We start from the raw sequence: 15,638 nt of genomic DNA on the forward strand, positions 1-15,638 counted from the left end.
CACACACAGGCGCGCACACACACACACTCACAGACACACACACACAAACAGAAAGCGTACACTGTCATTTCATCCTGACTCCACAGAGAGAGCAAGCAGAGAAAACTTAATTTCCTGCCTCATATAGTTGTGCTGTTCCCTGAGTCACACAGAAGCGAGGGATCCGTTCAGAGAGGTAATCCACCGAACCCATCTGCCCAGCCTAATTCATGCTGGCACAGAGGAGAGTGCGGCTCTGGAGCTACAGACAACTCACTTAGGGGTCGATGAGTTTTATTGCTGCTACTGTCCAACTGCATTTACACTCATGGACACCATCGCACACGTGCATGCGCACACACACATACGCACATCTGCACACCTGCACACACACGGTTCACATGAACACATGCATGCACACACACATGGTCACATGAACACACACATATGCACACATGCACACACATACACATACCTGCACACATGCACACACATACGCACATCTGCACACCTGCACACACACGGTTCACATGAACACACACATACACACACACATACGCACACATGCACACACATACGCATACCTGCATACAACAGGTATAAAGTGGTCATAAAATAACTCCGGCCACATGTTTCTTCCCCCATGCCAGCTGACTTCACTAATTAGTTCTGCCTCCTGGCTGAAGAATTGTGCTAATTAGCAAATCCAAGCGATGGGAACAAAATATCGAAAGTAATTGTTTTACTTTCTGAACCTGGGCTTCAGCACCTCTGCCTGTAGAAGTGCACGCTCGGTCAGCTGTGCATACACACGCGGCACAACAACACAGAGACACGCGCGACACAGAGACACGCGCCGACGCAAAGCCAGCGCCGTAACGCTCGCCGCTGACTCGCCGCGGCGGCCGGCTGATTAAGGCAGTCAGCAGCCCGCGCCCAGAGCGCGCTTCCCGCGAGCGCTTAAGCCCACGCGGTTTTCGCAGGGGCGCTGACCGTCCCCTTAAGTGGCTTTTTAATCGGATTCCTGTCTTCTCGGCGCTTCCTTCCCAGGCGCCGTCTCCGTGGCGACGCGTCACCTCCTCGCTTGTACAGCTGGGCGCTCGCCGGAGGGCCGCGGGTTAAGCTACGCCGGCGCTGCGGCTCGCTGATTCACGCTCGGGGACGGTTACGTGACGACACCGGGGGCTTTTTGGGTTTTCGGTTTCACTTCTTACGCGGGGCGCCCCCCATTACACCATTAACTCCAGCGCCTAACCTGGACTGCTTCAGAAAATACCCAGATGTACAAATGAATAATAAGGAACATTTCTACTACGTGAGATTCCCTGGATAGCTGTGCACATCAAGCAAACAGACAATAATAAAAATTCAAGAGCAAACAGAAATGATAATTACAGATGATCTTATGTGTATAAAATCAACGACGGGGCGAACCATAATGTTTTAATACACGTACATGTTACATTAAATTGCCCGTTTATGGGAAGGCTGAGAATACACACTTGGAGATCAGAAATTCAACTGTTAAAGATGGAAGGACCTTATGCAACCAGCCAAATTACTCCATTATAGTTAGGGTGCGTTCCCACTATGATCTGATTTCTGGGCAGGTACACCAGATCTGTCAGAAAGGGACAGATTGGTACAGTTTACCTTCCAGGTTGTAAATCCTAAGTGTGCCTGAATTTGGGCACAGGCCATTTGATACACAGCGAATATCTCCAGCAAAAATCTTAGCATCCCTTGCGCATATTTGTTCGATTTTATTTGTAAACGTAAATCTCCCAAAATAGCTAATCTGAACAGGTGTCTCACTCCATGTCCCTCCTCTGTTTACTTCACACATTTTATCAATTTTTTTTTCCCAACACACCCAACTGTTTCATCTGCACCCATAAAAAACAACTACCTCACTCAGTGCTAAAAGCAACCGGCCCACAGTGCTTTGCATGGCCAACTCATTTTGCTTCCCAGCCAGTATCAGATGACCTAAGCCACTTTAGCCCCACACAGGAACAAATTACACGAGCCAGTTTAGCCCACACTCTGGACCACCTCGGCCTAGTATTCCAGGATTCTTCCCTGGACTGACGTATGTCAGATAACACAGCATCATTTTTCAGTTGCTTTATAGTACGTAATAATCGCAGAGAGGTGAAAGTGTCCTTAATTTAGACATCAGGTGCAAATGATGTCACAATGCAGGTGCCAGTGATGTCACAACATGGCCGGCTTCCAAAGCTCGGAGTGTGGCGTTCATGCAGACAGCTCTGACACTTGGGCCAGACTATGAACAGACCCAGAGCCTATTTAAAGAAGTAACATGGTGGTTTTCACACATTCGCGGTTTTATGTGCTATTTGCACAAGAGGCATTGAAGAAACACGATGAGTAAAGTATTCAATATGTCCGTTCTTTATTTTTGGAGAGATATGCGTTTTAAGTTTATCTCCCTGTTTTCAACCGGTTGAGAATGTTATCGACTTAGTGCGTCACAAGTACAGTAACCACTCACCTTTCCACGCTCTGTAAAGAAATCTGATTTAGGTAGCATACAACAAGGCTGAATCATTCTGATGTAATTTACATAGAAACTATACACTCAGATCCCCTAGTTTCACTCACTGTGGCCAAGTGGAATCGATAACGTTTCAGAAAATATATAACTTTAAAAGGTTTAATTCAATCTTCTGCTGGGACTTTTGCCGTTTATTGAGGGTGTGAAAGAAAATTTTGGTGCCGCTGACTATAATCAAATGTTTTTCAGGTTTACCGTTTGATTGAGCAAGTATCATTCAAAGTACATTTTTATGGGTTAGTGCTGTCCGATTGTGCTAGCTACTTCACATTAACCTTGTATGGCAATCAGTAAAGGCTAACAGCACAGCACCACTTAATTATTGTCACTTCTATCACCACTGTAATGAACTAAAAAAGGTGACAGTACCTTTTCTGTGAGAAATGTATTGTCGAGCTCTCGCGTATACAATGCTGGCGACATTCTAAAGCTCCGTTTTGCCCTCCCGACTGTTAGTCAGATTGCTGTGATGATAGTTCATTCTAAATCATATTTGGGGACCCATGGATAACTCCCATAGTTTGTGCCGCTGGCTTACAGTCAAGACAATGCAAATATTTGACTAACATTAGGTTCACTTATTAGAGTACCTTTAAAAGACTATTAGACTATCTCTGGTTGGTTATATTCATTTATAGCTAGCTAGCTAACATTAGCTAGCTATGTAGTTTGCTTTCATAATGTAATGTTATCGATAATGTTAGCTAGCTAGTTTGCTTTCATAAGGACATTATAGTTGTGGTTTTATCTTAACTTGGCTAGCTAGCTAGCAAAAATTATTATTGGATATATTGGATTATTATAGTCAACGTCCTTAGCTATCAATACTTGATATACTAAGTTAGCTAGCTTGTGAAAATTCAGTCTCCCAAGATGAGCGCGTATCATGGAGGTAGCTATGGTAACGGGGCACAGTCTGTCAATCATAGCTAACTGACAGTTCTCATTACCACGCCCAGACAGTTCGGGTGAACTTTTATAGTGGGAAATTTAGGCTTAGAAAAATACGTTTTAAAATACATTTAAATGACTGAATAATAAAAAAAATATGCACATTTGTTTTGTGGTTGCCTAAAGACAACTGGCAAGTGTCACATTCAACCACCATGTTACTCCTTTAAGGGAAGCAAAGAGCTCCATAGCCACAGTAATGTGTATGGGGTTACTTCGCAACCCCCTCCCCCCCCCCCCGCCCCCCACGCTACCCCACCCGCTCTGGTGATCCTTCACTACTCCATTAATCCCAGAAAAACACTGTTAACACTATTATTTCATCAGCATCACTCATTCATATTCTATTGTTCTATTCCATTTGTCTCTTCTAACAACTTCCCCAATTTATTTGTTTACTGCCAACAAATAGCAACCCTTTGTCAAGCTGGTATATGTAATGCACTTATTGTGATTCCTGCCAGACAAACTTGGACTCCATCATACTTGGAAAGACATGTATATGTGCAAAAAACACTTTCTTAGATTGGGATGTGCACATAACCATTCAGCACAGGGACACAAACATGCACTTTCTCACTCACACGCACACACACACACACACACATGCACATGTATGCACGCACACACACACACACACCCATGCTGAAGAAAGAAAAAAATTGGACCACATAACCAAATAGTCTGTAAGAATGAGATTTCATAAATTCTTGGAATGTTCCGCAGATTCCTCAGTCTCGAGGCCTTTTTCTAAAGAGAATAGGCATATGCAAATAACATGCACAGTATGGGAAGAAGTTTCCCACAAGCAGAGTGTGAAAAGACTGCTCCCTCCCTATACAGAGGCCAGTGAATGGGCCCTTTCTTCTGCAGGAGAAAGTGTCTGAGGTGGAGCGAGCAAACTGCAAAGGTAACTAGGTCTTTTCTCCTCCAGCTCCCTCTCTCTCTCAAAGCCTTAACACACAATAGCTCGTTTAAGCATTCAGCCTGACCAGCCCCAATAAAGCACATCCAACTGCAGTTCAGAGGGTAAGTGAAACTGCCTTGGGAGAGGGGGTGTTATGCTTAACTTTCTTAAAGACAAAGGTTTGCTTCCACACAAAAAAAAAAACTAAACAAAACAAAAAAAAAACAACAAAAAAAAACAGCCTAACTCCACCAGCAGCTGTTTATGAATTCAAGTCCGGTTAATTGTTTTCATGGTGAGAAGTTTAAGAAACCTGAGAAAGAAGTAGGACTATTATTGTTTTCATGCTGACATTACTTTAGGGGGATGCTGTGCTCTTTTGCATCTGTAAATCAACTGCACCTGCAGGTACATATTCCTAAAAGGGACGTTTACTCATCAGCACAGTTCATTCTGGCCTCTGTGCGAAAACAACGCCTAAAATAGAATTCTCTGCAATGTTTGTGTTTTATTGCTTAACATTTTGTTTCAGTGTGTAACACTCGAAAATGTAAGTACTTTGAGTGAAGAAACCCTCTCTCTTCCTCTCTCAGCCTTTTAGAGACACATAAGGTGCAGCTGTGGGTTTCACTCATTGTCTGCAAAATGAGGCAAAAAAAGACACAAATAATCGAATGTACCATCAGAAAATCACTACAGCACATTTAAAATTTAGTGAGCAGCATGTTAACTGTCCTGACAGCAGTCCTCTAGTACAGTAAAAGCATTTATATGCGATGTTACGTACGGCTAATCAGCTATCTCTCAAACACAAAACGCCTGTGACAAGAAGACACACCCACAGTTTAAAAAAAAAAAACTCTCTGGAAGGGAAACGCTGTTAGACAAGTGTTTTGTGCACTCAACCATTTTTAAGGTTGGGCGGTCTGAGCCTGCAATGTGAAACAGTGGGATTAAAAAAGGCTTCTGTTACTGCTTTCACCAATCATTAAAACAGAGGGAGGGAAATGGATGTGGGCTGCCCTATATGGATATAACAGCGCCCCTGTGTGCTGTGCATTAGCGAGTGGACTAAAGGAGCTATTCAGACAGAAAGCGTTCTTTACGTGCGTTTCGGTGGACGAGATGCGTCCTGAACGATGCTAACCGCGCAGCACCCGTGCGCTTCTCCCCCTGCGCGCGGTTTGCAGGGCCGGCCTAATCACGACGCGGACGGCTCTCTCCTGGCGACCACAGCCTTCCCTGCTCCTACCCTCCGCCTCTTTCATAATTACGCGACAAAAGAGTTTGTCCCGCTATAGCGGTACTCAGGGATGCAGAGTAAACAGTTATGGTAAGGAAGGAGGGTCTCTCCCGGGCCAGCCACGACCGCGTGCTAATTCATGCTAATCTCGAGAGAGAGAGAGAGAGAGAGAGAGAGAGAGAGAGAGAGAGAGAGAGAGAGAGAGAGAGAGAGCGGATGCGTTGTTATGCAAAGCCCCCCGAAGAAAAGAGAGATCACCTTCCCACACGCTGGCGGCCACAGCACCTCCAACAGGCTCCGCAGGCCCCTCCCCCTCCCCCACTCCCCCCCCCCCCTTCACACAACATAACGGAATAAAAGTGGAGGGGGGGGGTGAGGGGGGGCTGAGCCTGGGACAACCGTGGTGCTTTGTTATTCTTTTGAGTCCTTTTCTTTAAAGGGACCTAAACACACACACGATTTGACACGCTCTCAGGCTCACAAAGACACAGGGAGAAAGTGAAATCATACTCAAGGCACGCATGGGTACCTAGGTCAAAGTTCACGCAACAGTACCCCTGGCTACTGTGTCTTACCAGGCCGAAAGATGGATAGAAAGGGATGGGGGGTAGGGAGGATTTGGGGGGGGGGGGGGGGTTGTGTTTTTCCCCTGACTTGGCACTTTCAATGAGGCAAAGGAAGTTGCTCTCAAGAAGTCAGATAAATGAAAATTTCCTCTTTTACTAAACTCCACACACCAGGAGTAGACCTTTTAAATGTTAACAGATGGCCTTTTAAGAACTGCACCAGTAGACTGTAGAAATTCTCTTCTCTTGCATTGCTTTGCTTCTAAAAATGCCAGCTAACCACATTTTTTTTTTATTGTTTTCATGCAGGTTTACTGCATGCGGTTACATTCAGTATTAGCTGAAAAAATATACTAGTACACTTATTAAACCTTTATCAGCCACATAAACAGGCCATTCTGTCACTTTTGAACAAAACGGACCATTAGTAGCAGGAACTGGGTGTAATGTCCTTACTTTTCTCACAGAATTTCAGAGACTTCATAAAGGTAGCGCAGATTTTAAAACGGCTAAAAACTTCAGTGCATGCATGCTGAGAGGGGCTGGTTTGACGATGGTTAGTCTTTCAAACGTTTGAAATCCTTTACTTAAATATAATATAGCATTTCCCTTTAAAACAAAAGTCTGATGCGCCCTGTTTTCTACCAGCTACAAAGCTGGACCAGCCAGGGTTTGTTTATTTTGTTAGGAATGTTAACATGGGCTACATTCCTCTATTCCCAAATTGCAGTCTTAAATTACCATTCTGCAGAGTGCTATTCCTAAAGGGAGCGGATGAGGGAAACGTGACAAAGAGCTGCAGTATCCCCACCCATTACAAACACCTGTCATCCTGCCAGCTGTTAACACCTTGATGTTTGCAGCTGTGACTCGATCTCACCTTCGTCCATGCGGATGGGAGGCGCCGTCGGTATCAAATGGAAACTATCTGTGGTCACGCCTGGGTCTACTAAAGACACGCTTCTAGGATCCACGCTCTAACTTTCAAATATTTTAATTTGTATGGCAGCCATTGTTGGTCATTTCACTTCCTGGTGATTGGTAGCATCGCTGGAGAGACCGGTGCTTGAAATTAAACCAAAAAGCCATTCACAAAGAAAAAGAATCAAGTGCCCTTTTTATATCAAGAAATCCAGGGTTCTCACCGTGTGCTATGTATTTCCGCCACTTGTAGCTTGTACCTGAGATGGGAATTCTACAGTTTTTTCCAACAAAATATATGCCTATTAGTTTCAGGCTAGTAACACAGAGAGCATGATTCACATCAGATTTACTGGTTTAGGATGATTCTCAGATGGAAGCAATCCACTAAGTCTGCTCTACCAAAAGATAAAGACTCATTTCTCTGGAGACCATGATATGAAGAACCCCACCCATTTGTACAACAACATCTATCTTGTGATTGGACGCACTCTGTGTTCATCCAATGGGTCACTTTTGGTTTCAGAACAGCCTGATGAACACTGACAGAAAGAAGGAAAACTGCTGCTGCGCATAGCTGCCAGCTGGAAAAAAAGACAAGTTGGGGAACTTATAGGCAGGAAGCGCACCCTACTGCGCATGCCAACTCTTCCGATTCCAGAGCGCTGTCTTTCGGAATTCTTCACCGCCAAATAGCACACAGCTACTACCACATATATATCTTTACAACGTTAAACATAAAATTTGAAATAAATGTTCTTTCGTTACAGGACATAACACTCGTATGACAAATACATTCTGAAATTAACTGAAGTAGGCTACAAAGAAAGACTGGAACAGGTGTGAAATAACACTAACCAAATATTTATTTTTGCACAAATATTGGTTCATATAAATATAACAGAATGGAATAAAAACAAAAATAAAGTGCAATAAAGTAATTAAAAAATGAGGCAAAAGTGAATGTATCAAAGATCATGTATTAGAATGCCTGAAATTGTGACGTAGCCTGTGTAATATGCAAGCACACGCACATAAATAAAATACCTTACAAGTTCGGCGCTAAATTAATACACATAAATGAAAGCAAATTGTCATCTTTACATCAACAACATATACAGTATTTTATAACCTTATATTCAGCCACCTGTTCTATCACCTTGCTTACCTGGTCGTCTCCTACATAAATTCAGCCCCGCCTGTACTGCAGTAACGGTCGACCGCCATTCTTCCTGGATTCACTCAGGAAATGACACACACGTAACAAATGGAACGTAAAAAGGGAAACATTTCAAAGCATGATGCAAAAAACGCATTGATACTTCGGGCGAAATGGAAACAACGTGTAATTTTCATCCACCTTAAGCGCCTCATGATTTTCGTCAAACGTCTTATAGAGCCCAGACAAGGCGGCACGGACGCGTTACAATCACACACAAACTCCGCCAGTCGGGAAAGCAACATATACATACCACTTACTTAAAACACAATGGGATGGGGAAAAAAATGACAACACACGTAGTAAATAAATCCCTCCCATAAGAATGAAGCCATTTGACAGGAGGGAGCTGGCAGCATGCAGGAGATAACTAAACACCATTTTTTTTTCTACCTGCACAAGTTGCCATTTGCTGCAGCGTTTAGGAATCTCTTTCGCTTCTGTTAGAGACAGATCGGTTTTCACGAAACGACGCCTTTTCACAGTCTGTGGATTTAGTTGTCCAGAAATTAGACTCGCAGATTTGCTTTTTCAGAGGACATCTGAAAGACCAAAGCCCCATTCCCCCCGATCAGGTAAACATGTTTACCGCTCCTGAGCTGAGACTGGGTGGCTCAACACTTCGCTGTGTCACACGCGTCGTCAGCGGCAGAGGGAAAATCCTTATCTTTTGCTTCTGAACATTCACTAAAGATCTAAGAGCTTTAAAAACACTTTACGATCAATAAAAATAGTGATAATAATGAGAAAACAAACAAATTAACGGATAATAATAGTCTTTCATGTCAATAACGTGTAATAAAACATTCCGCCCACAGAGGAAATTAATTAAATAAGAACCGTGGTTCACAAAAGTAGAAATATACAGAGTAGCCTATAAAACACAAGACAGCGCAATAATCCCAACTCAAAATACTGAAAGATAATACATTCATAGACAAGCTGTAACATTTCATTCATTTTAATAGAAGAAGTAAACTTCTAATACTTATAGCCTAATGATTTAGGCTGTATCACTTCATATCACGCGCGTGTTGAACATAAAATCGCCACGAGATGCAATATAGCATAATAGTAAAACCTTGACGGTAGCTACGCTAAATGGATGAAATGACACAGAAAAATTAAGAACTCCCAAATCCGTCTTTAGTTTCGATTAATTTCCGTTAATATATTTTTCCAGTCGCAACTACTGCGCCTCTAACAGCACGGTTAGATACGATAAGATAAACAGAATGCCAAACTCGAGGTTGTGCATGTACATGCATTCCTTATATAGACTGCTGCAGTTGTTCATGCAGACAGAGCTAGAGGCCCCTCTCTTTTCTCAACCTTACCACCCAACACGCATTGTACAAAACAGGTAGCAATCTAGCAGGCTAGTTGTTCGTGTAATCCCGAAAATGTGCGTGCCTTACCATTTGTACACCTTATTTCATTGTAACTCCATGCAAGATGCAACCTATGGGACATTGGTGTGGACAATAAAACGCAAAGTGATCATGTAACTATATTTATATTTTTAACTGCAAAAATAATCTGAATTCTAGCATATTTCACGTTTCCCTAAATGGAAAACACGAAAATCTCGTTAAAGCAAACCCATTCCAACCACAATAAATTGTAAATCGTATATCTGTACACATTTCGCTGAAATACCTTATAAAACCATTGTCACGAGGACGCGCTTAAACTCAATGCAGCAACAGTGTTTCGTCCACTACCTGTGATCACGCTGAGAAGTGGGATCAAGCAAAAATATCCCTGTACTTCCCCGCTACATGTTTTACATAAAATACACAGGCTGTCTACATTGCAAGAAATGGTTGAATAACTTTTTATTTTATTTTAAAATAGCTCGATACATTGAAGCTGTTCCGCTGGGATAGCCTATGCTACCAAGCTATTTATTTGATCGGCTGAAAGCCCACCAGGTAGCCGGCAAGCAAGCAAATAAGTTTCAGTTCAGTAAAGAGAAAGAAAAAAAACATGCGAAACTCGAGGGCGACCCGAATGGAGTTCCACCTTCAAAGTTACAAGTAAGACAGCTGAGAAAATAAATTCAGAGTAAAAGAAGAAGAGAGAAACATGAATAGGGAAACAAAAGCGAGTCCCAGCAGCACGAGATTAGGTGCGTATAACGGTTCAGAGAGCACTGAACCGCTAGGCGGAGAAAGAGACGCGGACCAGGTATAACGGTACACCACATAGGCATATAATACAGAGCTTACTTACTACTTTCCAGCACTTTGGCTCACTAAAAACGAGGTTCAAGACGTCCCAAAGCCATCGGAGGGTTGAGGATGTAAAAAACACCTTATACTCCACTTTAGCGAAAGATAGCCCAGCAGATCGGAGTAGTTTTACTCACCGTTATTCCTCCTCGGATTCGCCTGTTTTCTGCGCTTACACCTGGGGCCATCCGCCATGATCCTTTCGCTGTGTCTAAATGCTGCTGGAGAGTCACCTCCTCTCTCGCCCCCCATACCCCCTCCTCCCTCCACTCCACCTCCCCTCCCTGCACCTGGTTTACGACACTGCTTTACGACATCACCTTCTAACTGCTACACCTCTCGATGCCCTCGCCACCTCCTTCCCCTCTCGCTCGTGTACTCCTGCCTCTCCGCCTGTCCGCCTGCGCTGCTCGCGAGCTGTCCCATACTTGCACATGTAATGTAGTTTACCGTAGCATTGCGTGGATAGGGGACCCGTCCATTCTCGTGATAAAAGTTAATTTGTTAACATCAGACACTGGGTGGGGACATTGGTTTGATGCCACAGGTGGAAAAAACATGCTAACAGGTAATTCCGTTCGCCAGTCTGCCGCTTTTGAGCAAAACCAATTAAACTCTATTCGAAATAATTTACTGAGAAGTAATAATGATTTGGTATCATTTAGCCCATTGTTTATAACGCATTATGATTTAAATTAAGGCATTGTTATAATATAAGAATAATAATAATAATGATAATAATAATAATAATAACAACAATAAAACTAATAATAATAATAATTGTTTTTATTTTTATTATTATTATTATTATTATTATTATTATTATTATTATTATAGATTACATTATGTTTTCTCCCTTGTTGATTAACACATAGGAGTGGTTCGTCCTGGTTAGCTTCAGTCCTGTTTCATTCGGACCCCTGGCTCTGACGTGACATCGTCTTTCGCCTTTCTGTTTCACAGTGCTGTAAATTCTCACCTTTTCAAATGGCTTTATAAAAACAAAGATGCTGTACTTAATGGATAGACATTTCCTATCAATCCTAAGAAGCAAAATAATAGAAGTGACATTTTACTGCCCCTTTAATTTAAACACCTACATATTGCACAGGGAGAGGGAGCAATGCAATAACTCCCTAAATGGCTAAATCAAAGTTGAAGGCACTATGATGTTTGTGGATGAGTTTATAATCTTTATTTAGATGCTTGTACTCTATCCACCTGAAGGGTATTTAATTAAACAAGAGGCACTTTCTATCACTGCACATGCTTTTTGGCCACCTATTAGTGTTGTTCATTGTTAAATAATTGGTTGCTCAGTGATGTGAAACATATTAGGCTAGTATTTACTATTTAGACATATCTTCCCCATTGTTTGGTTACATAGTGTTACATAAGCACGCTCTCTCTTTGGTTTGAATCAATAATGTAAACACAACCTGACATTTCAAAATAAATAAAAAATGATTCCATTGAATTTCAATTGGATTTAAAATAATTTCTATTTCTGCGTTAAATGGACTATTTTCAATGAAAACCTCTGAATTCACTGTAGCGTAATGTGTATCAATGCATACAGCAAGTGAAATTGCTTTAAAAGGCTAATTCAATCATACAATAAAGCAGGTTCTCCTTGACTCACCTTTTTCTACAATATTTCATTTTTATTGCTATCTTTTAAGAACTTTGACTGAGTTTGCCCTCATCTTTTTTAATAGATGAAATAAGCTGCAAGAATGATATGTGCAGGGGTAGTCATGGGACCATATGCACTGATTCAATACTCTATCCAAAGAATGGCTTGGCTGTTCCCTGAAATGAGGGAAGTGTTCATCAGAACATCAGGAGGAAGGGAAAAAAAAAAAGAAGGGGGGGAACCCCACTGCAGGATTGTGGCCAATTAGCTGCTTCTAATCTCATATCACACATTCTCTGGACCAATCACAGTGAGTACATGTTATAAATGACATGTTGTGAATGCCTCCACAGAGGTGAAGGGGGAAAACATTCATATGATTCAAGAACCGTGGCTTTTTATGTTTCCAGGTCTGACTGTAGACAATAACAGGTCACAAGCACAACCTGTGCAGCTCTCACAAGCTATTCTTGTTCCTGAACATGCTCAAGTTGTGTGTGGAGTTGGTGTCAAGGCCTCTTGCTGAGTTGTCTCTGAACAGGTTCAGATATTAAAACCTTCCCTTTCACTTGCCCTGTCAAATATAATTTCAGTTATTTTATCCGGTGTTTAGTCCCACGCAGTCAGTTAGCCTTATTGTTTCTGTTAAGGAATACAGAAAGTGAACGACATACAGGAATGTAACTATCTATATATTAAGGTAATGAAACATACTGTTCCACCCTTTGGGATTTTCCAGAAGCATGGCACAAAATACAGTAGGTCAGAAGATGCCAGAAAATCATTTTGAACAACACACAGTTTCTCTAATTTGGAGTAATATGTGAAACTTACATATAATCACAGAACAGGAAGTTTTTTATTTTAAGTGTTTTTATTGAAAACGTTATTATCCCCCGATACACCAATACATGTTTTTACACATTAGAAGACAATTAAAATTGGAGTAAATTACCTTGCAGAAGGGATCTTTTTTATGGGTAAATGTGAATGTACTAACATGTTTTTCTCAGCGCTAACTCTGGGAATGTGCATCGTGGTGTTATTAGCCAAATCACATCCTCTCAGCTTCACATGTACAAATATTGAATATTGCCATTTCAGACATGGGCATTCTTTGTAATGGGCATTACGTAAGATATATACTTAAAGACAATAGCATTTAAATGTATCACTTTCCACATAATAATGCCATGTAAACAACACTGATTTATCATTTTACTATTTTGAAGAATGTGAAATCAGTGTTGTTTAATCCAAATAAGCGCTTGAATGTATGGAAAATAAAATGATGCAGAGACATTTTGAAATATGAGAACACATAGGTATTCCCATGTGCTGCTCACTATGTTCACCTGCTGTCACAAGCTTACTATCCAGCTGACACTGGCATTACATCTATGTTTATGTAACGACAAAAAAAAAGATTTATTGTGATATGTGAGAGTTGATGTTACTTTTCAGGAGAAGCAACTCCTCCCCTCCAAAAAAAAAAAAAAACTACAGCAGTCTTGTAAGTGATGGCATCAGAGTTCTCATGTCTCAGCACGTTTATATCAACAATGAACACTGTGTGGGCCATATATTACTATTTGAGATTACCTTTCATTTTCTGCAGACTCAAGCTCAGGTTGAATTTTTTCCCCCTTTTTTCCTGACACAGGGTTCACAGCCCCCTGTGGATGACCTGTTATATTTTGATACTAACAGCAGACTGTGAATAATTCAGGGAGAAGCAGTCTGTAGCGGAGCTTTGAAATGACACAAAATAATAGCTTTAACAGCCCACTGTATTTGAACTTGCTCCAGGTGCCACACTGGACCTGTCGGCAGTAAGTAAAGTAATGTGCGTGTGCGTGTGTGTGTGTGTGTGTGTACATGTGTGAAGGGGAGGGGGGGTGTTTGAAATAGTGTGCCCCTGGTTGGAAAGCACCAGAAAGAGCCACATCAGCAAAGATCAATGATGAGGCATTTCAAAAAACCGCACACACAGACTGGAAAAAGAACTGCTTATTATTCAGTGGAAACAAAAATCTTTCCCATTTTCCTTGGATGCTGCCTGTAGCATGAAGTCATTTTTTCAGTCTTTGGAAAACATAGAATAACAATAACAATAACAGAGCAAAGACATCTCTGAAAATGTATTAAAGAGACCTGTGGCATGACACACTACATTTCTCCCTCCACTGGCACCAGACCACCCATACATATTAAAACATGGAAAAGCAGGACAACAGCACCAGCTCCATGCAGTGTGTGCTAACCTGCCTGTGCTTTCTCTGTCGTGTCAATTTTAAATTGGCAGCATCAAACGTATGTGAGTTTTGTACTGTGAGAATCCAGGTCTAAAGGACACACCTTGCGTTTACAAACAGCTTACCTGTTAAATATGGCAGTGACAGTAGAATGATTATTGTTAACCAAAAGACAAAAAGGTCAGTCTTTCATTGGAGTTTCAATAGCTCCCCTCTCCCCCACTGAAAATAAATCAATAAATTAAAATACAATTAAGAAATATCTGGTTACAGATAGAAGTGGATTAAGATATTGAGATCAATGGATTGCAACAGAACAACATTATCAAAGAAATAAAATTAGGTATAGTCAAATGGCTAAGAAGCTAAAAATGGAAAAGACAAAAAAATCTTGTTAGCTCAGACCACGAAGTTGAGTATAGCATAGCGAGAAGCCATTCTCCACATTAAGGGATCACGCTGTTCACTGAAAATGTGTATTGATTCTCATGCTGCCTGGATCATTAGGGAGATTAATGCTAACAGTGTGAGCTTCAGCTGTCTGATCAGGACCATTGCAGGGGCCTGGGGACACATGTCAACGACAGGGGCCTGATGTGGGGAGGTGGAGACCGGCTACACACAATGCCATCTGGGGTTTCCTCTGAGAGAGAGAAGGGGGGGAGAGAAAGAGAGAGAGAGAGAGAGAGAGAGAGAGAGAGAGAGAGAACGAGAGATAGGGGTGGGAGAAGAGAGAGCAATTAGTATTGAATGATAGTCATTGGTAATGGTGCTGGAGCAGTGGTCCCAGGCACAGTCTTGCTTCCTGAAATACCAGGCGATTCCTCTGTGCAGATAGCAGGGGCCTCCTTCCTCCCACGTAAGATAAGTTGTAAAGCAGCCTGGCTCTGTTAGAACTATATTGTCTGAAATAAGAGGTAATGATCAATCTGAACAAACAGACATCACTTTATAGTGTGAAGCTCAGTATTAGGCTGCTGCCCCAACTACAGCTGCTTTACCTTAGTGTAGAAATCACTGCACCAGAAAGTCCTAGTCTTCTGTGTGAAAATGAAAGGTTACCAAGGGGGTTTTTATCCTATAAAAAGTAGCCTAGGTTCTGCAAAAATACCTACTCCCGGACAAACCATGGTTTTAATACCCGAGACA

General features: G+C 41.8%; 1 protein-coding gene across 2 annotated transcripts in view; it reads right to left on the reverse strand.

Annotated features, from left to right (window-relative positions):
- Nucleotides 1-11,008, reverse strand: part of zeb1b (zinc finger E-box binding homeobox 1b) — a 96,305-nt gene extending 85,297 nt beyond the window's left edge. Inside the window, exon 1 of one of the 2 annotated variants that reach the window (XM_064332371.1) lies at nt 10,736-11,008. In XM_064332371.1, coding sequence (XP_064188441.1) covers nt 10,736-10,850 — 115 coding nt within the window. In that variant the 5' untranslated portion in view covers nt 10,851-11,008. Of the gene's footprint in view, nt 1-8,757; nt 10,707-10,735 lie in introns of those variants that run through there. The other variant, XM_064332372.1, reaches the window with a different exon arrangement.
- Between the last annotated feature and the right edge of the window lie 4,630 nt (nt 11,009-15,638).

Source organism: Anguilla rostrata, chromosome 4 (genome assembly GCF_018555375.3).
Source record: "Anguilla rostrata isolate EN2019 chromosome 4, ASM1855537v3, whole genome shotgun sequence".
In the NCBI taxonomy this organism is placed as follows: domain Eukaryota; kingdom Metazoa; phylum Chordata; class Actinopteri; order Anguilliformes; family Anguillidae; genus Anguilla; species Anguilla rostrata.